Source organism: Marmota marmota, unplaced genomic scaffold (genome assembly GCF_001458135.2).
Source record: "Marmota marmota marmota unplaced genomic scaffold, marMar, whole genome shotgun sequence".
Classification (NCBI taxonomy): domain Eukaryota; kingdom Metazoa; phylum Chordata; class Mammalia; order Rodentia; family Sciuridae; genus Marmota; species Marmota marmota.
In genome coordinates, this window is record NW_025999999.1 from 9247939 (window position 1) to 9274430 (window position 26492).

The 26492-nt window shown below is 39.4% G+C and overlaps 1 protein-coding gene across 5 annotated transcripts in view; it reads right to left on the minus strand.

Moving 5' to 3' along the window:
• Cfap43 (cilia and flagella associated protein 43) overlaps positions 1-26492 on the minus strand; it is an 88695-nt gene that overhangs the window by 25112 nt on the left and 37091 nt on the right. For 2 of the 5 annotated variants that reach the window (XM_048807285.1, XM_048807283.1), the window contains exons 11-23: positions 25302-25450; positions 23688-23791; positions 19826-19966; positions 18256-18428; positions 16704-16856; positions 14598-14728; positions 12207-12351; positions 10461-10538; positions 9655-9732; positions 6013-6138; positions 4112-4216; positions 2166-2282; positions 807-1037 (exon numbers count right to left, since the gene is read on the minus strand). In XM_048807285.1, coding sequence (XP_048663242.1) covers positions 807-1037; positions 2166-2282; positions 4112-4216; positions 6013-6138; positions 9655-9732; positions 10461-10538; positions 12207-12351; positions 14598-14728; positions 16704-16856; positions 18256-18428; positions 19826-19966; positions 23688-23791; positions 25302-25450 — 1731 coding nt within the window. The remainder of the gene's footprint in view (positions 1-806; positions 1038-2165; positions 2283-4111; positions 4217-6012; positions 6139-9654; positions 9733-10460; positions 10539-12206; positions 12352-14597; positions 14729-16703; positions 16857-18255; positions 18429-19825; positions 19967-23687; positions 23792-25301; positions 25451-26492) is intronic. The other 3 variants (XM_015494760.2, XM_048807286.1, XM_048807284.1) reach the window with 3 other exon arrangements.

A 26492-nucleotide genomic window follows, 5' to 3' on the forward strand; every position in this document is an offset into this window, starting at 1 on the left:
GGGCATGAGTCTGCAGAAGCTGGGCCACAAAAGGTAACTGAACCGTTCTTAGAATAAATTGAGGGCTTATTCTCTGAGGAATAAAGGGTTAGAATAGAAGAAGGAAAGGAAAGGAAGTGAGAGCTGAGTAACATGACAGGAAGCTAGAACTTGAATTGCAGACATGGCTGAAGGACTTTTAAGAAAAGGAATAGCTAACATTAAATTTCAAACTATCTACAGTCTCAGGCATTGCATTTTCAAAAATTATGCCTATGCCTACAGCCACAAAATTATCTAATTCCCATGACGGGGAACCTCTAGAGCACCTTAGGGTCTTCTCCATAGACAGATGTGTTATGAGATTGACTTGTTTAGTGGAGAAGTAAAGAGGAAGGGACTTATTCTAGAACCCAGAATGTACCAAAATTCTTAGAGAACAAATTATATTTCCTCAGTTAAGCAGATAAATAAGCAGTTGTGTCTCAACCTTAAAAGGAGATCCTAAATGAAACTTGAGGTACTGAGAAGATGGAATCCAAGAGTTTCTTTGAACTGACTAAAGATCTAAACAGAAGAATGGTTTGTGGTATCAGCCAGTGTAAAGTATTCTTTAGAAAATGTGAGATCACAGAACCTAGTTTGAAGGGATGGAGACAACTCTTGTACATAAGCTCTGTCTGTGGACATGGATGGTAGCCATCTGTGTGTTTCTTTATGCACTTTGATGAAATCATTTGATTGGAATTAGGTTTCAATGTGAGCACTTTAAAGACATCTCATAAGAGTTTCAGAGATTTTTAAGAATAAAGAGAAAAGCCACCCACTTTTAGTAAGGTAATTTGGTTGATCTTCTCCTCTCTGGAGTGAAGTTCCAATTGGCTTGATAACAAAGAGGTATCTACCCCAAAATCAGTACTCAGACTACCAAGCAGGTAATTGGGCAAGTTGGAGTCTCTGATTATCTTATCTTCATCTTCTTCTTCTTCATCATCTTCTTCATGACGCTTTTTAACCAAGGAGACTGCAGATTGAACCTCTGAAATTTCCTTCCGTAACTGAATAGAGAAAAAGATTACATGGAAGTCATGCAATAAGAAAAATTCTCTAAAGGACAATTTTGCAACAATTTAATTATTTTAACAACCATCTTAAGAGGTTAAATCATCTTGCCAACAATTTAATTCAAGGTGATAGGATCCTGAAACCACCACAGAAGAAATTAAAGCTCCAGAAACTGACAAACTGTAAACCAAAGAACAAAAATGACCCTGAACACTACGTAATATTGATATTTGTGTGTCAGGATGATACCCACTTGTAAATACTTCAAGTTTTTCTTGGTATGTAAGCATTAAAAAGTAAACAAACTTGTTCACATGGGACTAGAGGGTGTAGGTTAAGATTTACATAAGCCTTCATTTTATGTTTTGGAGAAAGAGTAGATGCAAAGTTCTGGCCAAAACAAAGCTATAACAAAGGACCATTTTCTTTCTTTCTTTTTTTTTTTTTTTAAACTGATTTCACAGAAATTATTTCTTAAAAAAAAAAGTGGGGCTGTTTTAGGGAAACTGCATTTACATCAAAATAGATTCTAGTTCATCTTTGTTGGTTAATTTAAAACACAACCCCAAATGGTAAGGTAGAGTGAGAAGGGAGTATAGACCTCCGAGCAAAATAAGAACAAAACACCAATTGTTGTTTTTAAAAGCATATCCTTGGTATCTGATGGCTAGCCAGTGTTGGATTTACTATATGGATATAGGTCCTGTGTTTATTAGAATATATCCTGTAAACTGGGCGAGGTGGCCCATACCTGTAATCCCAGGGGCTCGGGAGGCTGAGGCAGGAGGATCATGAGTTCAAATCCAGCCTCAGCAATTTAATGAGGTCCCAAGCAACTTACTGAAACCGTGTCTCAAAATAAAAAGTAAAAAGAGCTGGGGATGTGGCTCAGTGGTAAAACACCTCTAGGTCTAACCTTTAGTATCCAAAACGAAAGAAAGAAAGAAAGAAAAGAATAAAAGAATGTATCCTGCAAATTAGAAATAAAAATATAAATGGAACAAAATACATATATAAAAATGCACACAATATATTAACTTATTATCCTAAATTGTATCCTAACTCAAGTCTGTATGAAGGAAACCCTAAAATAAATCACATCACTTATATAAAAATTGTACTTTAAGACACTCTGCTTCAATCTTCTTTTGCTGCAAGACTGTCTTCAATTCCTTCAGCTCTTCACTTGAGCGCTCTTTCATCGGGAAGTTCTCGACCACATAAGGGATGTGAAAGCACTTGGGAAACAAGCAAGAGGAAGTAAATTCATTTTTTTAAATAGTTGTAGATGGACAGCATGCCTTTATTTTATTTGTTTATTTTTATGTGGTGCTAGGATTGAACCCAGTGCCTTACATGTGTGAGAGGCAAGTGCTCTGCCACTGAGCTACAGCCCCAGCCCCAATAAATTCATTTTGAGTATAATTGTGGGTATGTGGGGATGAGGTGTGGGGTGTTTTCTCTGACTAAAATTAACTCATGGGATATTATGCCATGAGTAAAATTGGCACTGGAAATTTTAAAAATAAAATGAGGCATGCCATTAGTATTGGTTAGACTTTGTACATAACACTTTGAAGGATTTCTTTCTAGAGCAATGGTTCTCAGCTAGAAAGCTATTCTGCCTCCCTTCCCCTCACCCACACCTGGCAATGTCTGGAGACATTTTTAAATTTTTATTACTGGAGGTGTGGGGTGCTCTTATCTAGTAGTCAGAGACCGGGAATGTTGCTGAACATCTCTAATACATAGGATGGTCCTATGACAAGTGATGGTCCAGCCCCAAATATGCCACTTTTGGGAAACCTTGTTCTAGAGAGAAACTCAATCGTGTCAAGGTAGGGTCAATACATGCTTCATTATCCAAATACGTGTGGGTTTTTGTGTGTGTGACATTTGAAAGTGAAGAAGGTGCTGTAAATAGTTACTGTAGGTCCACAGACATAAACTCAAGACTTTTGGTCACACTGTATAAAGAGGTAAATTAAAATAGCTTCTTAAGAGCACACTCATACATTGCTGGTGGGACTGCAAATTGGTGCAGCCAATCTGGAAAATAGTAGATTTTGGAATGGAACCACCATTTGATCCAGCTATCCGACTCTTTGTTTTATACCCACAGGACTTAAAAACAGCATACTACAGGGACACAGCCATATCAATGTTTGTAGCAGCACAATTCACAATAGCTAAATTATGGAACTGACCTAGATGCCCTTCAGTAGACAATGGACAGGGAAACTTTGGTATACATGCACAATGGAACATTACTCAGCATTAAAAGAGAGAAAATCATGGCATTTGCAGGTAAATGGATGAAGTTGGAGAATATAATGCTAAGTGAAGCAAGCCAATCCCCCAAAACCAAAAGCTGAATGTTTTCTTTGATATGAGGATGCAGATGCATAATGGCGATTAGGGAGGAGCATGGGAAGAATGGAGGATCTTTAGATAGGGCAAAGGGGAGGGAGGGGAAAGGAAGGGGCAAGAGGGTAGGAATGATGGGGAATGAGTTAGCATCATTACCCTAAGTATAAGACGTGAATGGTGTGAAAATACTTTGTATACAACCAGTGTCTTGAAAAATTTTGTTCTATGTGTGTGATATGAAATGAATTGTATTCTGCCATCATGTATAACAAATCAGAATAAAAAAATTTAAAAAAATAGCTCCTTAGAAAATGCAAAGGCAGGCAGAGGTATAGATGTGAACAATACGTTGTATCCCACCTTTTGAGCTGTGTGGACCGTGAATGAGGTGGGCTTTTGGAGTAGACAAATACTAAGACCTGGAGACAGGGAGTGTTGCAGCGGAAAGAAAGATGGGGTGCTAAAGCCAATCTTAAGAGGTGCTGGTTTGGAAGCACATGGGGACTGAGCAGAGGGAAGAAAGCATTAAGAGAAAGCAACACCTCTAGGTGGAAGTCAGTTTAGGAAGAGGCAGGGCATGCTTCAAATGCTTTGCTACATGTGGATTTTCTTTTTAAAAACTGTTGTTAAATGTTATGCCATGAGACTTTGGTTGAAAATTCTCAGCAGCCAAGGTTTTTGGGGTTGTGTCCTTTACCTTAAGTGCTCGGCCCTTCACAGCCATGGCATTCCAGCATTCTTCTTTGATAACCTCAGTCAGGTAGCCCTTGGCTAGATTGTGCATCTCTACATCCTTTCTTATCTTGAAGCACATGGATGAAGGGAAAAGTTAAAAATGAAAGTGTGGCCTCTTAGAACAAAATCATCTTATCGTAAATGCACTACCAAGGTAAGTCATGGCTATGTTTGAGGTGGGACAGTTTGATTATCTTTCCCCAACATTTTTTGAGCTACATTGCCTAGAGATGAACGTCTGGAGTGCAAGCCGTGCCCCTGAAAACAGTTCCTGAAGGGTACATCTGTAGGCTGTATTCCCTTCCCTGAAGACTGGGGTGGCAACACAAATGCCTCCAAGGGCAGCCATGTCATACCCATGAGCACAGGGGGTTCTGAGGACAGCTCCCTCACCCAGGGGAGCTGGACTACTGATGCTCACAGACCTGGCTGGTTGGAATAGCCAGGAAGCGACACTACTGTGCCAAGTCTACCTTTTCTCAGAGGAGTTTGAAATTCATATTATGAATTAAGCTGGCTTTTAGATCTCTGGATATATTTTTAAATTTTTATTACTAGAGGTATGGGATGCTCCTGTCTTGTAGACAGAGCCTGGAGATGTTACTAAACATCTCCAATACATAGGATAGCCCCACCACAAATATCTCTGAATTACCAGAGATCTAAAAGCCAGCTTAATTCTTTCTAACACATATTTGAAGTGCCAGTGACCTCTGGGAGTCTTTATTGTATATAATTCCCATACTACTGATGTCCACAATAAAAAAATCTACCACTTACTCTTAGAGATCAGATAACTTACATTTATCCATTTAGAATCAAATGTCCTACTTTAATTAGTTTTATCTGCTGATATCACTTAACAGGTAAGTAATTAGATATCCCTATTTTAATGGAGTTTGCGAAAAGACCTGGTATGACCATGAAACCCATAGCCCTTAGTTCTAAAGATCTTCTCCAGACCTTTTGTTTGCATCTCACTTGGTTGGCAAGTTGATTAATAAACTAGCTAAGAACAGTATTTCTAAGACTTAAAAATGTCCTTTTAGCTAGGTGCAGTAGCATATGCCTATAATCCCAGTGACTTGGGATGCTGAGGCAGGAAGATCACAAGTTCAAGTCCAGCCTGGGCAACTTAGCAAGGCCCTGTCTCAAAATAAAAAATGAAAAGGGATGGAGATATAGCTCAGAGGTAGAGCATCCTTGAGTTCAATTCCCAGTGCCCTCCTCCAAAATATCTTTCTGTTATTTCTTTTATTTTTTATTATGTACTTTTTAAAAAAAATTAGTTGTAGCTGGATACAATATCTTTATTTTGTTTATTTATTTTTATGTGGTGCTGAGGATCAAACCCAGGGCCTTGCACCTGCTAGGTGAGCACTCTACTGCTGAGCCACAACCCCAGCCCCTATTATGTACTTTTTAATTGTATTAATTTGCATTTCATTTCTTTTTTATTCTGATCCCCTGACTTAATGATTTATATAGCCATTTTGGCATATCCGTTGTCAGAAGCTGTGCGACCCCTGCCCCTCAGCCTTCCTCTCCCCACTGCTGGGCTATCTAGTTAACTATTCCACTCCCTGGGGCCATGTTCAGATAATCATTGTTGGGCTTTGGTCTCTCCCTGTTGTTGAGATCCAGGATGGGGCTGACTAGTAGCCTCCTCTGTTTAGGACTGGGATCCCTCAGTGGTAGGTGTCACTAACTCTCCGACAACATGTGGAAAGCTAGCTGCGTTTAGGGTGCCATTTGCTAGCATTCTTCTGGATCCCTATCACATCCAATTCAGGGCTGGTATCTCTTCAAAAGCAAAGAGCTCAGGTAGGCTAACATGGGTGCTTAGATGAACTCTTTCCCTACCTTGGCCACCTCCTCTTCACTTTCTTCATGGAGCCTTTCCAGTTCCTCAAGATCCAGGCCGAACTCCTGTTGCTCTAATTTTGCAATATTATCCAGTTTCTCATTTTCTTCCATCATATTCAGAACCTAAATTTTCAAGTAAGAAAGGATGATGACAAGAATTGTAGATGGCAACCAATAAAAAAATAGATGTTCTGTTTATCTAAATATACTACTGAGTAAAGAGTCACTTTATAGACTTATTGTGGTTATTAAAGTGTTAAGGTTTTATCCTTAGAAATTCATTTATCTAATAACTAAAACACCCAAAATAAACAAGCTCATCACAAGCTAGTTTTAAAATTCAAGTGGAAAATAAATATGCATAAAAATCCATTTAAAAATAGAGCAAAAAGATAATTACTCTCAAGATATAAAATTATATTATAAAATTAAAATAATTAAAATGTTTTAGTATTGGCTCAGGAAAAGATCAATCAATCTCAGAATCCAGAATTCAGAAACAAGCTGGGCATAGTGGTGTATACCAGTGATCCCAGCAACTTGAAAGGCTGAGGTAGGAGGATTGAAAGTTCAAGGCCAGCCTGCGCAACCTTAGCAAGACCCTGTCTCAAAATAAAAAAATAAAAAGAGATGGGGATGTATCTCAGTGGTAGAGCGCCCCTGGGTTTAATCCCCAGAATCACAAAGAAAAAAAAATGAAAAGGAGAATCCAGAGACACTCCTGTACACTTGGGAATCCAGTGATTTAGAAAGAATTCACTGCAAATCAGTGGCAAAAGAATGGCACATTCAGTTAAAAAACTTTGGGGAGATGGGTTATTTACTTGAAAAAAAAATCAAGTTAGAACCAGACCTCATATACTATCTCGTAATAAATCATACGAGTAAGTAAAGGAGCATCAGAAGGAAATAAGTGAGACTTTGGAAGTCTTTTTTGTCTTTTAATAGGGTCTTACTTATGCTTCCCAGGTTGATCTCCAGCTTCTGGGCTCAAACCATCTTCCTGCATCAGCCTCCTGAGTAGGTAGGAATTCTGGCACACATTACCACACCCAGGCTTGGGAAGGCTTTTTTAAGTCAGACACAAAAAATATAAAGCTAAATAGAAAATGATCCATACACCCAGACCATGCCATAATTTTTAACCTTTGTATTAATAAAAGGCACATTATGAAAGGTTAAGAGACAAGACAGTAAACATTTTTGTAGATTGAACCACATATTTTCACAGAAAATATTTGTAGGTTGAACTATATAAAATAGTAGTTTTAAGCAGTTCAGCCTAATAATGACTACCTCTAGATTTTCCCCATGTACACCTCCATGCTCTTTTTTCCTTTTTGCCTGATCAGGTTAAGATAAAGCAAGACAGCCTTAGAAATTACATGCTAAAGACGGCAGGGTCTCCAGCAGCCTGGGTCTCTGAATGACTACATGGAACAGAGCAGCTGCCAACCTGAAGGGTCACCCAAGACTGTTACATGAGGATGAAATAAACTTCTCATTCTTCTATGCCATTATACTTTTTGTGTTTATTTGTTACCACAGGGTAGGTAATCCTAATGATCATTTATATATATATATATATATATATATATATATATATANATATATATATATATATATAAATTTAAAATAAAGAATTCCTAAAATCAAGAACAAGAAGGCCAACAACACAATAGCAAAATGTGCAAGGCATGAACAGAGGATTCAGTCTTTAGAGTCATGAAAAGGTGCTGACCTCATCAGTAATCAGGAACATAAAGAAAACAGGGAGGAAATTACCAAAGCAATAATTTTAGAACATTTCCTGGTACTGAAAGATAAAGTTTTCCTATTAAAAGGACTGACCAATGTCTAGCATATAAAAGGGAAAAGAAAACCAAAAACCTAGGCACCTGGTAGGACTTGGAGGATACATTCAAATGGGAGGATTAAAGAGAGGCACTTTTAAAATAGATGTGGCAGGGTACAGAAACCAGCAACGTACCATAAAGCATCCTGAGCTAGCACCTGTGGGAAGCTATCATTCCTTGTCTGAAAGGCCAGGGTTGGAAGTAGTTACTGGAACTTAGCCCTTCATGAGAGGGCTGGTAGTCACTGCTAACTCATAACCTATGAGAAAATAAGAACTCTGACTTTAGTCTCCTGCCCTCCAGTCTCATATAGTTACCATACCTTGCCACTTCCAAACTGGAAGTCAAATGGCAAAAGAGGGCATTCTTGCTGCCAGAAAGGCCAGCCTCTAGGGGGTTCAGAGCATGGCGGAAATGGTAGCACAGTTCATATATATCTACACCAGCAAACCTAGAAAATCCATCAACATGTTGAGATTCATAACCTTGAAATTTCTAAACATCAGGATAAAAAGAGGACCCTATGAGTTTCCAGAGATAAAAATATTATTGCCTACAAAGAACTGGGAATAAAAAAGGCACTAGACTCTCTAAAGCAAACACTATAAGTCAGGAGACAATGGAGTAGGCCTTCAAAATTCTGAGGGGAAATTACTGTGCACCTTTGCAAACCACCGAAGAAATATGAGAGCAGGATAAAGACATTTTAAGAAAAACCAAATCTCACACAATATTTTTCACCTGTATGTTTTTTCAAGAACAGCACTAAAGCACAGTGCTAGGGACAGCCACTGTTCATGCTGGATTACATTTGAATGGCATCCAAGAAGCACAGTTCTGCTCTAAAGTATGTTCCCAAGCCTGGAACAGAGGTCCTGCTGAGGAAACTACTGGAAGATGCATGCCAAGGGGGAAAAAAAAAAAAAACAACAAAACACTCAGGACCCAGGAAATAGGGCTTCCAACTCAGGAGGCAGATAAGAGAATTTCCCAGGAAGATGGCCTTGAGAGTGCCTGGCCTTGAGAGCAAGGGGCTTAGACTGGAGCCAGAAGATGGAAAGCTGTAGAAGGGAGTTTGAAAAAAATAAGAGCATACTATCATCTGATTGATTACCTCAGGTATTTGTATTGAGAAGAGTTTTGTTTTTTTTTTTAGCATGTCAGGAGTTTAAATAGGTAATAAGTGCATAGGCTAATCATAATATACAGTATAACTCATGCTCATGTTTGAAGATTTACATAACTGTAATAGTTTGTATACTGAGCTGGATTGATCTGTATGGGGGGTGTGTGTGTATAATAGAATCCACCTTCTTTTATACTAGCAAGCTCATAGTTAGCATCCAAATTGAAATCTCAAGAAACAGCAGTATTAAGATGGCCATTTAGAAACCTGGAGGTAAAGAGCCAAAAGAAAAAGTGGAAAAAATTAAAAACAGCTACCTCAGAAGTACAGGAATAAGAGCAGGGAGAAGCAGGGCAGAGGCTGCTTTTAAAACATTTTTGATTATGTTACTTATTATCTAACTTACAAATATGTATATTATAACTTTGATAAAAATAAGTATGAAAATATCATGTAAAATAGGGCATTTGGGGAAGACACTATTTAGATAGAGTGTAATATGGGAAAAATTCAACTGTCAAAGTACCCCAGAAACTTCAGCTTGTAGGCAGAGGGAAAAAAGGGTGTGGCTTCCTATTGTGCTAGACAAAATGAAGTTTGAAAAGTGATCTTAGACAACAGGTCAAGTGGATTAGTGTAGGAAATCACAGCACTTACAGTTTTAGCAAGTTCTTTGATTCCTCTTCTTATCTCTTTCCTTTTTTGGGAAAACATTTTAATTTCCTTTTCAACTGCCTGAAATGGAGCAAGAACATCACTCAACAAAGCAAGAGAAATGGTAGGGGGAAAAATGATACATGCTTAGATAGATAGGTAGATGGCCCTTCTCTAGAAAGAGAAATAAAACACTACCAGATGAATAATAAACACATCCATGAAATAAAGCCATTGTGACACTTTGCTTAAATCTAACTGTACTATGAAGGGACTATTGAAGCATCTCAAAACTGATGCCAATGGAAAGAAAATAATTAAATAGTGAAAAATTAAATAGTGACTAATTGACCAAGGAAAAGTGATGGGCTCTTTGGGAACTTGAGTGAAAATTGACAAGCAGGCTGAATTCAGATAAAATCTACCCTTTGCCCATTGCCTAAGTCTCTTATGACACTAGAAGCCACCAGCATCACCTCTATTGCTAGCCTACCCCATTGCTTCAAGGTGGGCACTCCCCAAAAACTTCCATGGAAATGGGGCACCACAGTTCATTCTGTTTTAGCTTACCTGGACACTTTTTGTCAGGTTTCATATTAGCCAAGTCCCTAAAGCTCATGAACTTAATCTGAAAGACTGGGCTGTGTTTAGGGGTCTCTTGGTTTTTAGGAAAGTTACACTTGCAGTGATACAACACCCTGTCAAGTGGAGTCTCATTCAGTCTTCTTTCCACCAGGTTTCTATTAGAACCTAATCTATTTGCACACCACAGAGCATTATTTCAAACCTGTCCAACATTTTATAAATACCTCTTGGCTTTTCCATTGTATCCAGGGAATTTCCTTCTTACTCTCCTCAGTGGCTAATTCTTCTTGTGATGAGTCAATCTTAGAAGAAGATAGACATTTCTTATATTAAAAACTCATTGAGTTCTTCTCCTTCCAGTTTACTTCACAGAACTGCATCGAATCCCTTTGCATTTGTTGCATTAAAAAACTAGACATTTGCTTGACAAAGATGCTACGTTTTATTCATTTAATTCCTACCAGTCTGTCCTTATTTACAGAAATTAAAACATTCTAAAGACAAAAAATAGGAAGTGTATGTGAAATAACACCATTGTGACACCTTGCTTTAGTCTAACTGCTACTTTGCAAGTGACTGAGAAAGTTACTGAGGGCAGAAATAATCACTCAGGTCACAGGGTTACCACATTGCTCTTGTCTCCTTCCTTTTACTGTGGTTCCATGTGTTCTCAAGCTCTGCCATCTGTGCTTATGATCTTCTCCTCCTTGAGGTCTTTACACTTTCTACTTGCCATCTTCCTGTAGCATCCATTTCTCCTTTCTATTGGATCTTTTCCAACAGTATCCAAAGATAATCTCTTAGGAAAACTACTCTTGAATGACAGGCATGCTTCCTTTTGACTGTCACCCCATTTTCATGCTCCTCTTTGTAGCAAAATTTGTCCCTCCTGGTTCTCCTGTGACTTCACTGGCCACCCCCTTGTTCTCCTTTGCTTCCCTGTACTCTTCCCTTGGCTTGACTTTCTAGGAGTTGCTCCTGTCTGGTCTCTTGTGCTTCTCTCCATTCATTTCCCATCATGACTTTGATCTAGTTTTTTGGCTTTTAATTCCACCCACATGCCTTGACCCTCAATTGACATCTCCAGTCCTGGCCTCTCCTGAGAACTCAAGGCTCATCTATCCAACAGCCTGCTTGGCATCTCCACTCACGCGTTGAACAGGCTTCTCAAGCTCCATCTTTCTCCCTACAGCTGCTCCCTTCCCCACAGTCTGCCCCATTCCCATGAATGGTACCATCTTCTACATAATTGTTCAAAGGAAATAATCTGACTTGTCCTTGGGTCCTTTCTTTTCTCCTAAGTCTAGCCCCTTGGTGAGTTCCATCAACTCTACTTCTGAAACTGACTAGAATCCATCACTTCTCTCCTCTGTGCCATCACTGCTAACTGGACCCCTACATGGCCTCCTGAGCAATTTCCCCACTTCCATCCTTGTCTCCTACAGGAAACCTCCTTGCAGAGGCAATTAATCATTTCAAAAAATGTAAAGGTGGTCTTGTTAATCCTCTGCTTAGAACAGTTCAATAGATTCTCACTACATGCAAAATAAATCACACTCTACCTGGCTTACAAGGGCTTCCTCACCTGGTCTTGCCACCCCCCTGCCCCCAAGGACCTCTTTTCTTACTACTTTCTCCCTTGCTCACTTGAATGGCATAAACTTTTTGTAGGTCCTCACACCTCATGCCAAGCTCTGCTCCTCTACACAGAGGTCTACTGTCCCCCAGTCCCTGGCCCCTCCTCCAGTGCAGATCTCAGCTTAAAGGTCTTTCCTTGGAGAAGAAGCTGGCTAGCCAAACACTATCATACTAACCTCTTTTTATTCACTGAATAGCACTTATCATGCCCTAACTTTTTCTTGTTTTATTCAGTCCCTAAATGGAATGTCAACATCATGAAAGCAAACATAGAAGAGTTCTATATGATTTACAAAGAAAGAAACAAGCAAGCAAGCTAGTAGGAACTCAACTGAATATTTAAAGTCATGTCCCAAATCTAAAGAAACTCTTGGAGAGTTTAAATAATAATTCTCCTCTGCTATGGTCTTGCTCAGAAATGTAAGTAGTTTCTGGAAATAATCAATACTTTCATCGCCATAAATTCCTCCAGTGCGCCTATATTAAGAAGAAAGAAAACACATAGGTTACAATATCACAATTTAAAAAATTCATATTTAGCAATGTTATTTCTACATACCAAATCATCTCGGCACAAAGAAACATAGATAATTCTCCACAGTGTCCTGTAATAAGTAGGACTCCACTCCTTAGAGGAGAAGCCTTTCAACAGGCTCCAGGACAAAAGTCTCTTGACCTCTCTCGGGTGACTTTTCCTCATGTTTTCCCTATCACTATCACCTCACCCATCATGGCCCTTGAGCCTGCCCTGGCCACTGCACAGAAGAGCCACTGTATCTGCTGAGCCCTCAGAAAGCACCAGGTGCTGCACTGCTCCACTTATGATATCACGTTACCATTCTGGGCCCTCAGAGCCCACTCCCTGGGTGGGTGGGGGATTACTTCTGCAGCACATCAGGGCAAGTCAGCTTCACCCTGAGGGCTTGTAAAAACGCATACCTGGGTGCATCTGCAGACTCTGTTGATTCAGAGAGTCTAGATGGGCCCAAGAACATCTACTTCTAGCAATCTTGTAGAAGCTACAGACCCTTCCTCCAGTCACATTTTTTATAGATGACTTCGAGGAGATGTCACATGTCTAAGGTCATAAGCTCATTAGTCCTGGACTAAAGTTTCAAATCCAGCTGTGTTCTGAGCCAGAGCTCAGGTGATGACTGACAGATGGAAGCTTCCCTCTATGAACAGTGGGAACACCCCTCTGCTGTTGCCCACTGACTATAAAGGATATGTTAGGATTTTTTTTTTTTTTTTAACACAGGGATTGAACCCAGGGGCTCTTAACCACTGAGCCACATCCCTAACCCTTTTTATATTTATTTTGAGACAGGGTCTCAATAAGTTGCTCAGGATCTTGCTAAGTTGCTGAGTCTGGCTTTGAACCTGCAATCCCCCTGCCTCAGCCTCCCAAACCACAGAAATTACAAGCATGTGGGCCTGGTGGGACTTAACATTTAGCAAGATACAAGTTTATGTTTTACTCAGGTTTCCATGTACAAAATGGTCATGAAGACACAGTCTTCAAATGAACTCTTGAAATAAATGACTACCACAATTGTTATGATACAAACTTCTGCAATAGTTAACATTTCACAATGTTGTCACAAAAGACTATGTTTTATTACAGTTTTAATCATGAGGATCAATGGCACATTAATGAATGATGTCCATTAGCAGATCTAACAAGGCAACATTTAAAGTCCAGTCTGTCTTTTTTGTGTCAACTTCATGTTTTCTACCCCCTGGTCATCATCCATATGTTTGGGTAATATTTATTTAGAATTTTAACTTGAATATAAACAAATTAACTCTATATAATTTAATATCATCTAAGCAAGATAAGTAAATGTGTTTGTATGTGTACATACACACGTGTGAGGTTTCTTGGGAGACAAATAGGAGTTTTTAAAGTCATCTAAATAAAACTATACCTTTATTTATTTATTTTATTTTAATTTTTTAATTAATTTATTTTAGTTTTTGTACTTGGGATTGAACTCAGGGACACTGATTCCCTGAGCCACATCCTCAGCCCTATTTTGTATTTTATTTAGAGACAGGCTCTCACTGAGTTGCTTTAGCATTTCGCTTTTGCTGAGGCTGGCTTTGAACTTACAATCCTACTGCCTCAACTTCCCGAGCTGCTAAGATTACAGGTATGCGCCACTGCACCTGGCTGCCTAATTATGCCATTTTTATGTTTTGAATTTTAATGCTTTGATATCTGGGGCCTTGATTACCCTGTTGGGGAATACCTCTTCCAGGGCTATCTAATTCCTGGAGATAGTAACCACTAGCCAGGAGTAGGCCTTTCAAATGTAGACACCACAGCCCAGCCACCCCCTCAGGGGCTCTCACACTCAGGGTCATCATTTCCCTTTCCTAATAGCCCCAGTACCAAGTCCCAGACACCTAGGGGCAGCTATTAGGTCCCAGCACCTGCTGATATTATTCAAACTAGCCTGTCCCAAACCTGCCTGATTCTTACTTTGGAAACCAAGGCTCTTGCCCACCTTTCTCCACTCCCTCAGCCTCCTGGCCCACCCTGTGCTTCCTGCATGGCCTTATAGCATGGTGTGCCCTTTCTTCTAGGAATCTGTGAGCATAAGAGACTATCTTTGCAATAGCAGCCAAATTCCTTTACATTGGCCTTGCTGTACTTAATAATAAAATCCATATTTTAAAACATCATACCAAATGGATTGCTTACTGTATACCATACGTACTTCCATTTTAGGTAAACCAGGGTGCCGTCATCTTTCCCATTCACCAGAATACTTTGTCCATCCATTGAAATTCTCATGGACTGAATCCCATGCGCCTGATGAGAATGACTCTGACACCGAGCAAATGTTTCCTCAATAGTTTTAGGAACAAAGTGGAGAAATTAGGAATGCACTTCTATACGTGGCTTTCCTAACAGGCTTATATGTACTTCAGCCTGTGGGTAAATCTTTTTCTATTTGCTAATAGCACTTCAGTTGGTATGGATGTAGTTCATAGTAATGTGTCCCTAGTTTAAACTCATTTATTAGCACTGATTTATTCTCCCAGTAGGGTGGAAGGAGAGATATTATTGTCACAGATTTATGATTGGCAATGAGGCATTGGGAAGTGAAGGAACTTGCTGAAGGCTATGGAGTCAGGCAGGGGTGGGGCCTTGAGCAAGCAGAGGTGGCAAATTCAGAAGCCTTCAAAATAGTCAATACAGTCAGGCAGGTTCCATTGATGTGCAAAGCAGTTGAGCACCCAGGAGAGAGGGTGAGAAGCTGGAAGATACACAATAGCCCTTGGAGGATTCTCATTAAACCAATTGGGAAAAAAAAAAAATCCAAAAACAACAACACACACACAACCCACCAATGTGTCACACAGAACAACCATTTAAGCTCCCTGTCTGAAAACTATGATTTTTCACGCTGATTCTCAAGAATGATCCATTTTTCATTTAATTTCTTGAATAGGCAATAGTTCAAAAATTTTAAAACTGTAAGTGTATGACATGGAATCTCCCTCCTATCCCCATGTCCCAAAACCTCCTTCCAAAGGCAATCAATGTAACAAGAACCATCAATATTCTTTCAGAGTTTTTTTTTACATGTATACAAACAGATTTTTATGCAATATGAATTTTTCTTACATAAATTATAATATGTATATATACAAGGTTGCTTTTCCCTTTAATGATCAATATATATTGGAATATTTTCCATGTTCTTATGTAGCGATCTCCTCATTCTGTATCATAGCTGCTTAATATTCTATATTTTATTTATGAACTAATTTTGTACCATCATAACTTTATTTATTTAACCCTCTGTTTTACAAATAGTACTGCCGAGGATGACCTTACTCAAAATAGTCAATACAGTCACTCAGAACATCTTGATATCTTGCCATGTCATGCCACTGTCAGATATACCATACATTATATCTTGTTTCACTAGTTGACAGTGTAGCAGATCATTTGCAAATCATTCCTTAAAATCACAGTCCCAAAACCTAGAAAAATATCCCCTACCTTTTGGGGAAAGGCAACTACTTTTACCTTTTCAGAGGTCTAAGGACAATGGAAATCAAAAATAGTAGTGGTGGTGATTGAGTTTGCAAGTGATGGTGGAGGACTGAATCAGGGCCAACCCTGCTCCCTTGTGCAATTCCAGCGTGAAGGGACAGTGGCACAGCAGCAAGCCAGCCAAGGCTCTTCAAGCCAGGGGGTAGCATGTTTGCAGAGTAATTCGCCATTTCAAAAACAGTTCCCCCCACTACCGCTAGGGCAGAGCCTTGAGACTTTCCTGATTTCCTGTCTGAGCATCTGAACTTCTTTGAGCTCAGTGAATTTCTAAGACACAGCTAGCTGATTGCAGAGTTAGGTAGTGCCCTGCCTAGTGCTCTATGTTTGCAGATCTCTTTTTCCTGGTGGGAGTTTCTTCCCTTCAAGATTCAAACCAGGGTATATCAAGACACTTGTAAAAATGGCAAAGTCACCAGGTGTGGTGATGCACACCTGTAATCCCAGCAGCTTGGGAGGCCAAGGCAGGAAGATCACAAGTTCAAAGATCACCAATTCAGCAAGGCCCTAAGCAACCTGGAGAGGCCTTGCCTCAAAATAAAAAATAAAAAGTGCTGAGGATGTGGCTTAGTGGTTAAGCACCTCTGGGTTCAATCCTTGGTACTAAGAAAAAAAAAAGTCAAAGTCATTAATTCCATCAATGATAAGAAAAAGTTGAGTCAATGAACATAAGAAAAAGTTCTGGTTTGTCTTCTAAGGACTTTTGTTAGTTATCTGAAAACAATATATACACTGCATACTTTTTTTTAAAGGAGCTTACCAAAGTATAAATATCTCGGATACACAGAATTCCACATTTAGCTATTGTTATGAGCCACAATCCATGCCAAGATAGATAGAGCATTCCAGTTCCATAATGCTTGCTTTGCACTTTTTGGTGTGGCTTAAGAATACAAACCTTGGTATCTTCCTGCTAATCAAAGAAAAGAACCATATTATAGAAAAGATTAGAGGAACAGCAAATTCATGTTTACAGATGTGCATTTTGCATACATGCTCATATTTAAATCACAAATGCTGTTCTTAGAAATGAATTAGTATGGGATAAAGTAGGTGCTTATGTTTGTACTATGTAACACATACTTTGTTTGCAAATAAAAGTTTGTTTTGCTAGCTAAGGAAAGTCTTCATATGTAGTCTGCTTCTAAAGATTCAGCTGACACTGACAATCTTTATTTTTGCCAATAATTTTTATACATCCTAGTAAAAGTCAAAATAAGGTAGTTGAGGCCAGAAGTGGTGGCACACATCTATAATCCCAGTGGCTCAGGAGGTTGAGACAGGAGGATCGTGAGTTCAAAGGCAGCCTCAGCGACTTAGCAAGGCCCTAAGCAACTTAGCAAGACCTTGTTTCTAAATAAAATACAAAAAAAAAAAAAAAAAAGGGGGGGGGGGGGGGGCTGGTGGCTGGTGATGTGGTTCAGTGGTTAAGCATGCCTGGGTTAAATCCCTGGTATAAATACATGAATAAAATAAGGTAGTGGCTATACCTCCTATGTGTCTCTTGCATTCCCCCCCCCCAGGCCTTTCACATGTCCTTCTTTGGTCTGAAATGTCCTTTTCCACCCTATCCCCGCCAGTCCTGCCCATCTCCTTATATCAGCATCTACCCCTATACAGCTCATATTACTTCTCCACGTCTAAATCTGACCTGTTCTTCAAAGTCCAGTTCAAATACTGCTCATGAAATTTTCTTGAATTCCCTTTTCCATGAACCATTTCTTTCTTCTTGCAATTTCTATGTCCAATGCTGTCTACTCTGAGAGAGAAGGGCTTTGATTGAATTGAGAGAGGCGGGAGATACTCTTGGGACCCATTCAGTGGGACACTGAATAGCTAAGGGGCAGCAAGCAGAGGGTCACTGGGACAGTGTGCAGAGCAGAAGGTGACACAACATGGAAGAAGTTCAAAGAGAGTGATGAAAGGATGTTAGGAACATAGTTCAGTTATTTTGCTTACAGATCAGGCACCGAGTTCCACTGAAAATTACCCATCCTCTAGCCCTTGGAATCTATGGAATAGATTTTCTAATGCTAGATTTTTTTAAGCAACTAACCCAATATTAGGTCATCTTCATTGGGTTATCTGGCAAGTGTGACATGCAGCACGAGTGTGAGCTTGCTCAGAGGTATTTTATGCTGGATTAACAAGTAACACTAATATTATCTAATTCAAGGGCAGTGTATTAATACAATAAAGCCTTTTATTAACTGAATTATTCTGTTAAAGCAGACAAGAGGATCATGTCTAAATAGCACATTGTCAATGTTGATTGCTAAGGTGAGTGATAGCATGCTAGAGTTTTGGCATACTTTTTCAGGAAGAAGATAGCTACAGACGTATGGTGCTTGATTACAGAAGCCATATATTTGGTTACTTTGAAAGTCCAAGACTGCAGAGGACAGAGTGTGCTCCATCTCATACAGGTACAAATGAATCAGCTCCTCTTTCAGTTTCCCTCTTTCATCAGTGAAGCTTTCAGAAACTATAGGATTTGAGGAAGAAGAGAACTGATTTATACCATATATTGATTTTATTCTTTATCATTATTAACAATTATGAGAAGCAAAATAAAAGTTTTAAGTGCTCACTTAATATTGCAGAGGCTATTCATTTATGAAAATGATTTTAAAACAATTTATTTACACTAAAAATACTGATGACTGATGAGTAAAATCTCTTTTGCTGGTCTTAGTTAATTTTATCAATTAACTTAAAGACACCTCAGTAAATAAATATATGAGCCATGTAGGGTGGCACACCCTGTAATCCTAGCAACTCAGGAGGCTGAGGCAGGAGGATCACAAGTTTGAGGCCAGTCTCTAAATTAGCAAGACCCTAAGCAGCTTAGTGAGAACCTGTCTCAAAATAAAAAGGGCTGAGGATGTAGCTCGGTGTTAAAGTGCCATGGGTTCAATCTCCAGCACCAAAAAATAAATAGATAAATAAATTTTAAAAATAAAATAAACGTACATAGTATAGAGATTCCTAATGAAAACAAAATATTCTTTGAGATTTTCTCTTATACTCTATAATCATTTATTTGTAAAATTGCTACCCAAATATATTTGTCATCTAAAACAAAGTATCTATTTTCTCATAATTTTTCACCCAGATAACTTTCTTTGTAATTTATTAGTGAGACATCAATAAATCTGAATTTTGTAAGTTGGGGTATATTAGTGTATAAGCAAAGACTATCTCTGTATTTTATTTTATTTCTCAAGCCCTTATGGAATATTTAGTGTATCTCAGACACTATTCTAAATGGTATACAAATATAAACTCATAGTAGGAAATGCTCTTGGAACTATGAGAAGATGAAGTAAAACTTTTTTGTTGTTTTAAAAAATAATTTATATTGGGCTGGGGATGTGGCTCAAGCAGTAGCACGCTCGCCTGGCATGCGTGCGGTCCGGGTTCGATTCTCAGCACCACATACAAACAAAGATATTGTGTCCGCTGATAACTAAAAAATAAATATTAAAATTCTCTCTCTTTCTCTCTCTCCCTCTCTCACTCTCTCTTTAAAAAAAATTTTATCAGTGAAGGTAACTATACTGTAAAGAGTCTGAATTTAACTATATATGTTTAGAGCTACAAAAACAAGAGACATCACAAAATGACATAGTGTCAGTTGATCCTTTTTCTTTTCTTTGCTAATAAAGCAGACTCATGAGTTACAAGGTCTAGAGGGAAATGCACATTTCAGGTTGTTCCACAGTCACATCAGTTTAACTTTGTAAAGATGCACAAAAAATAACCATTTTACCTCTTCACAAATGACGTAATTAGGAGAAAAAAAAAAGACCAAAAAACAACTATAACAACACTTTTGCTGAGTCAAAGATAGAATAGGTTGGGTTGTCAGTTTTTCTTTACCTGTTGGTAGTATTTTGGGCACAGTAAATAATTCCAACCTGCTTTTTTCTGCTTCTGGAAGTGAAGAAAGCACCAATACTTGTACCACATCTACTTCCAAAAGAGACACCGTGGATATTTGTAGAATGTCCTTGCTCACCTCTGAAAGCAAATGGAAATCGATGCTCCTGTGGTCAGAACTTCTTACCATCCCCAATTATGATATCACATTATAGACTTACCTTTATACAAACTTTAGAACCAAATTTATTTATCAGTATATCCAGTGACTTTTAAACATAAGTGACAAGAACATTTTTGATGGGGCTAGGATTGTGGCTCAGCAGTAGAGCGCTCGCCTAGCACGGGCAGGGACCGGATTCGATCCTCAGCACCATATTAAAAATAAAAGCATTGTGTTGTGTCCATCCACACCTAAAAAGTAAATATTAAAAAAAAAAGATGCTCACCTTTAAAAAAAAAAAAACATTCTTGATGAACTGATGGAAGATCTTCCCTGATTATATCTAGATCAGCAGAGTGCCCCCAGCTTGGTTTAGCTTCTTTCCCATCTGGGGTGGCTTCCAGAGTCTATCATCTCTACCCATCTGCCCCGTGTGCCCTGTGCCCTGGCACAGGCACTCCAGCCAGTTTGCCCACTCTTTTTTTAACTTTTTAAGTTGTAGATGGACAAATATCTTTATTTATTTTTATGTGGTGCTGAGGATCCAACCCAGTGCCTCACACATGCAAGGCAAGCACTCTACCCTGGGCTACAGCCCCAGCCGAGTTTGCCCACTCTAAATATCGGATGAGCTCAGGCACTGGTGTTCTTTGCATCTGTACATCAGCAAGGCATATTGTGCCTGCAGCCCACTGTGGGTTCACTCCACACTTACCTCTCCATCTCGGAGGGGTGATACTGCAGCTGTCCCCCTTTTCAGCCCCTTCCCCAGATGTGCACGTAATGCATGCCCTTACCTGTTCCTCAACAGGAAGATCAAGGCCATCTCACTCAAACTCAGCCTCAAGATTCTTATCCTGACTCTCTCATCTTCTTGCAGTTTCGTTCCTCCTCCTTTATTTCCATAATGAGGCAGGAATCAATCTCAGGCCCCATCTGTGATTTTGAGACTACCCCTCCAAACCCAATTGGACCTTGCACTATCAATCACCTCTTGTTTGTCTGTGGTAGGGATTAAACCCAGGGGAGCCCCTTCAATGAGCTATACCCCTTCACTGAGCTATACCCCCAGCCTTTTTTATTTTTAATTTTGAGACAGGGTCTTGCTATGTTGCTTAGGCTGACCTTGAGCCTGAAATCCTCTTGTCTCAGCCTCCTGAGTTGCTGAAATCACAGGTGTGTGCCACAGTGGCACCCCCACACCCACCAAGCTCAATCACTTCTTTGGTCTTGTGTCCCCAAGTCTCCTTCTATTCTGCTCTGTCTTCTGATAAGAACTGTCCTTCAACTCTGCTTCCCTTCAGTTTGGTATCTGATTCTTCCATCCTGGGTAAACTTCCTAAAATAGTCTTGGCATTTAATCACTCCATTTTCTTACCTCTAGTCCCTCCCTGACCTCTTTGTCTCTCAGGGGTTCCCTGCAGATCATCCTTGCAGCACTCACACCAGTCACAGCTGCACCTTCACCCAGCCCGCCTTCCTCATGCTTTTTGGTGGGGCAGGGCTGTGACTCCCGGTTTTCTCATTACTCTGACCCAGCCTCAGTTTTCTCCACTGCCTCCTCTTCCTCTGTCCACACCTTCAATGCAAAACAGACTAGTGTTCCATTCCCAGTTTCTCATCCCACCCACTGGCCAAGGAAAGATGTTAAGAAGTGGGATACTTAGGCAGCATGTATCTGTCCACTCTGAGGTTGGTCACAGGATCTACCACACTAGGTGCCATCTAATTGACATATTGAGATTGCTTGTTTGGCTCCAGTAAACATTCAGATTTGCTTCACTAATCAACGTTCATGCTTTCAAGATCAGAATTCTATTATCAAGCCTTGAACTGTGTATTTCTATCTCCAAACTAATGCTAAATATCCCCAAATGAATTGCTTATTGGCTTCAAATATACAGAATTGAAGCCTCAAAACCTTTCTTCTTCAAATTAATGACACCACAAACTTCCACTATCCAGGTTAGAAAGTTTGGAGTAAATGCTGGTCTCTCCTGCTGTGGTTTGTATTGTTTCCCCCAGAGACTCTGGGGTCAAGTCCTGGTTTCCAGCCTGTGGTGCTATTGGGAAGGGTGGAATCTTTAGGAGGTGGGGCTCAGTGGAAGGAAGTTAGGTTGCTGGGGGGCATGCCCTGAAGAGGACATTGGGACCCCAATTCTTTCCTCTGTCTTCCTTTTCTTCCCAAACACCCTAAGGTGAGCAGCTCTTGGCCAAAATGTACTGCCTCACCACAGGCCCAAAAGCTATGGGACTGACTATGGACTGAAACCTCCCAAACTGTGAGCCCAAATGAACCTTTTCTCTTATAACTTGATTTATCTCAGGTATTTGTTATAGGACTGGGAAGCTAACATACCTCCTTTTCACATATAATCAAATACCAAGTCCTACCAATCCCATCACTCAGAGTTGTTTCCTCTTCTCTCTCTCCAAGACACTGCATGGGTTTGTGCATTGTGCACATGACCTGAAGTTGGTCTTTCTGAGTTTTGAGTCCTGAATCTTCCACTACCTACCTGTGTGATCTTGAACAAGTACTTAACCCTGCTGTGCCTCAATTGCCTCATCTATAAAAAGTGAATAACAACAGTCATCTATCTCACAAGAGTTGCTAATGGAGTTAACACACACCGTAGAAAACTTGCTATCATATAGCAAGGCACCCCTCAATAAACACCAGCTGCCATTATGATCGAGTATTGTTATCTCCTGTCTTGACTACTATTACAGCTTCCTTATTCATTTCTCTTATTCCATTCTCTTTTCTTTCTACTATATCCTTCACATGCATGCCTGAGTCATCCTCTGAAGACCAAGCCAAAGCCAAATAATGTCAATTCCATCTTGAAATTTCTGATGATGTCTCATTGAGCACAGAATAAATTCCAGAGTCCTTGGAACGATATTCAGGGACCTTTGTCATCTTTTACACTTAATTGTCATGGGCACCTTCTAATAAACTCTTCCATTTCCCTGTTACATCAGACTTCATTAAATTTTTTTTTTATCTTGAGCTGTAATATTAATACATCCCATCCCACACCTATGGAATCCTCAGAGCTCACTACTTTTCTTTGGAAAACCCTTCCTTGACCATCTTCACCTCCATACCTGTACACAGCTTTACCTCCTTCCCTCACACCTGGGAGAATTAATTGCTCTGCCTCTGGGCCAATGTAGAACTTTGCTTTGTTCTCCCCTCACTAAGTTGTCTCCTTGACCTTTTCATTTCCCACAGGCCTAGATTTAGCATTTTGCTCTTACTAGGCACTTGATATTCTTAGAAATTCATGAATGAATTTAGAAAATGTTTTTGAGGGAATATATACATGTTTGGTACTTAAAGCCAGAGAGGAAAGAATTAGTTCTTAAATAAATATTAAACATCTAAATATCATTTAAAAGTATTTCAGGGAGAAACTATCCTTATTCCTCCTTAAAATATACATCAGAAATATTCAGCCACATTCAATACTTGATTCAAGAAATTTCTTTAGCATCAGATAGCAGGTAACTCTAACACAGCAAATACCTCTACATATAATGTGGGGATCCTCCTAAATGACTGTTATCTAAATGTTTCTCTTTTTGAAAACATAATACAAATAATTATTTTGCTATAGTTCTATTTTTCTAACCTGAAATTCTTTGAAATAAAGTGAATGGTATTTTAAATTAATACATATTCTGTCATACCTACGAATCCTAGGATCTCAAATGAGCTTGAAGGATTGGCATTCATAATAAAGATGTTTCCTTCTGAGGATCCAACAAACAGAAATATTCCTCGCTGATCAAAACTAGAAAGAAGAAATCTAATTATCAGATCCTACTTGCTTCATCAGAGAGATAGTGAACAAGTATATGGATGTGTGGCCAAGGAGATATGCTCAAAACCCATCACCAATGGTAGTTAATAAGTCTCTGACCTTGTGAAAGCCAAGCAATCACAGGTAGACGTAACCACTGTGCTCTATACCCATACCACAGAGGACATGAAGATGTCCTTCCACACAGGAAGATGCCCGAAACATGGACAACTGTGTCACTGTAAATGAATAAAGTAAGTCAATAGAGCTTTCTTGTTATTTCAAGTGGGAATAAGCCATTCTCAAATTAGGGCTGGGTGTGACATTCAGTACCCCATGAATGGTCTGTGGCAGGATGAGGAGGATGTGGTGAAACATCTCTTTAGTCCCTCAAATTAGAAAAAGTGAGGAGAGACAAATCAGAATAAGAGAAGTGGGTCTGAGAAAGAAGAGGCACCCAGGAAATACCATGTGTATAGAAGAGCAGAGTAGAGTGGGGAGGTGATAGCCGGCTGGTGACAGCAGGCCGGGCTGGATGCTCCGCAGCAACAGCACAGAGGGCAGAAACCAGCTCCTCCACGCTGCCTGCAAAACCTTCAGCAAAGTCTTCTCAGTGCCTCTTTGGACCTGAATCCCCTAATCTGTCCAGCAGGGACAAGCAGACTTCCTTAAGAGTCCCATCCAATGAACTCCAGTAAGCTGTCAAGCAGGGCACAAATGTCAGTGTGTAATATTTACTGTTTTGATAAATTTTAAAAAGAAAGAGCAATAATAACAACAGCTTTTAAGTTCAAATACAATGTATCTACACTGTCTTCTTTAAAATAATGCTTTAAAAGACTTTAAACAATCTGAATGTCTATTAACATACTGTTATTTTTTTTAATGTTGAAATGTTCATATAATGAATCCAATGCTGCTATCTATAAAGAAGAATGAGGAAGGTCTTTATGTGGACATAAAAATTCTCTAAGATAGACTATTTGGGGAGTAGTGAAAATAAATAAGTGAAAAATAAAACAAGGTCCAGAACACTGTGTAGTTTGCTCCCTTTAAGAGCAGTGGCAGCGACTCTGAGGCCCAGAGGCCTGGTCTCTGATCCCAACACATGCCGCTGCCTGTTTAAACTCTTCATGCCTCATCATCCTCACCTGTAAAATGGAGGGAGGAGCAGCTATAACAGAAGCACCTGGCACAAGTGAGCGCTCAATAATTATTCACAAATGCAAAGAAGTGCTTATCTTTGCAATTGTTTATGGATAAAATGCCTTTGGAAAGGGACACAGGACATTCGTAACAGGCTGCCTCCAGGGAGAGAACTTGGTGTTCGGGGAACTTTCCATACACACCCCTCTGTACCTTGTGAACACTGAACCAAATGAAGGTTTTATATGAAAACCAAATGAAACACGCAAAACTCAAGATTCAAAACAGTGATAGTTTTGCTGGAATCCTCAACAGACAGGCTGACAGAAGTGTGCCAGGAGGAGGAGGTGCTCACATAAGGTACTGCACAGCAGACTTGGAGAGGAAGGCCTTGTGGATCACCCCAGGGGAGTCCACCTCTTGGACATCCAGGAAGTACACGTAGCCATCCACAGTCCCCACAACAGCGGAGTGGGAGGAGGGAGAGCAAGCCAGGGCTGTGGTCTGTTGAAGAGAAACCCCACAAAATGAAGCTTGCTTTCCTGCAGGTAGGAAGTCTACCGGGCTGGGGTGCAGCTCCTTGTGAGAGCTATGCTTAGTGTGTGCAAGGCCCTGGGTTCCATTCTCTGCACCAAAAAACAATCACAAGCAAAACAAAAAAATGTCTACAATTTTTTGAAAATACTGCAGAATGAGAGTAGTAAGTGTGGTATGTGGTGTGGTACTTATTTCAAATTACAGACTCAAGCCTCCTGAGCTCTCCAATTGTATAAGCAGTCACAGGAATCTGTACATATTATTTTTTAAAATTTTTAGTTTAGTTGTTGATGGACCTTTATTTTATTCATTGATTTATATGTGGTGTTGAGAATTGAACCCAGTGCCTCACACATGCTAGGCAAGTGCTCTACCACTGAGCCACAAGCCCAGCCCTTGTACATCTTATTTTGCTAAAATTAGAATGATAGAATATAAAGAGGTTTCTGGAACTTTAAACCATAGCATCATTTTAATCTCTAAATGATGTTAAAATGATTATGTCAATCATCTATCTAAATGATTGTGAAAAAAATAGACCAAAATAATAAAAATAAAATATTTAAAATTAATTTCTAGAATCTTCTAGACATTTTTGTAGAATGTGATTTTTAAAAACAACTGTTTTTCTCCAAGTAATGTAGATCTTGGGGCGCTGGTATGATGGAGGAAGACTTAAGAAGATAACTATGTCAGTTCAAAGAAGGGCATAAGAGATCCCTGTTTATTTCAAATTATTTATATAGAATACAATGTCTAAGAGAATAAATTAACTCCTATAATATTTAAGGAATCTTTAAATATTTCAGAAATGTTTAACTTATCTATGATTATTCTTTGTGGAATATTAGGACTGAAAAAGAACTTAAAAAATCATCATTTTGCAGAATAGTAAACAGAGGCCAAGGAGTACATCAACTGCCTAGGATCCCATAGCTGTGACAAAGCTCATATGAGTACCTGGTGTCCTGCCCCATTACAATGCAATTTTAGTGGGCTTTTATTAATC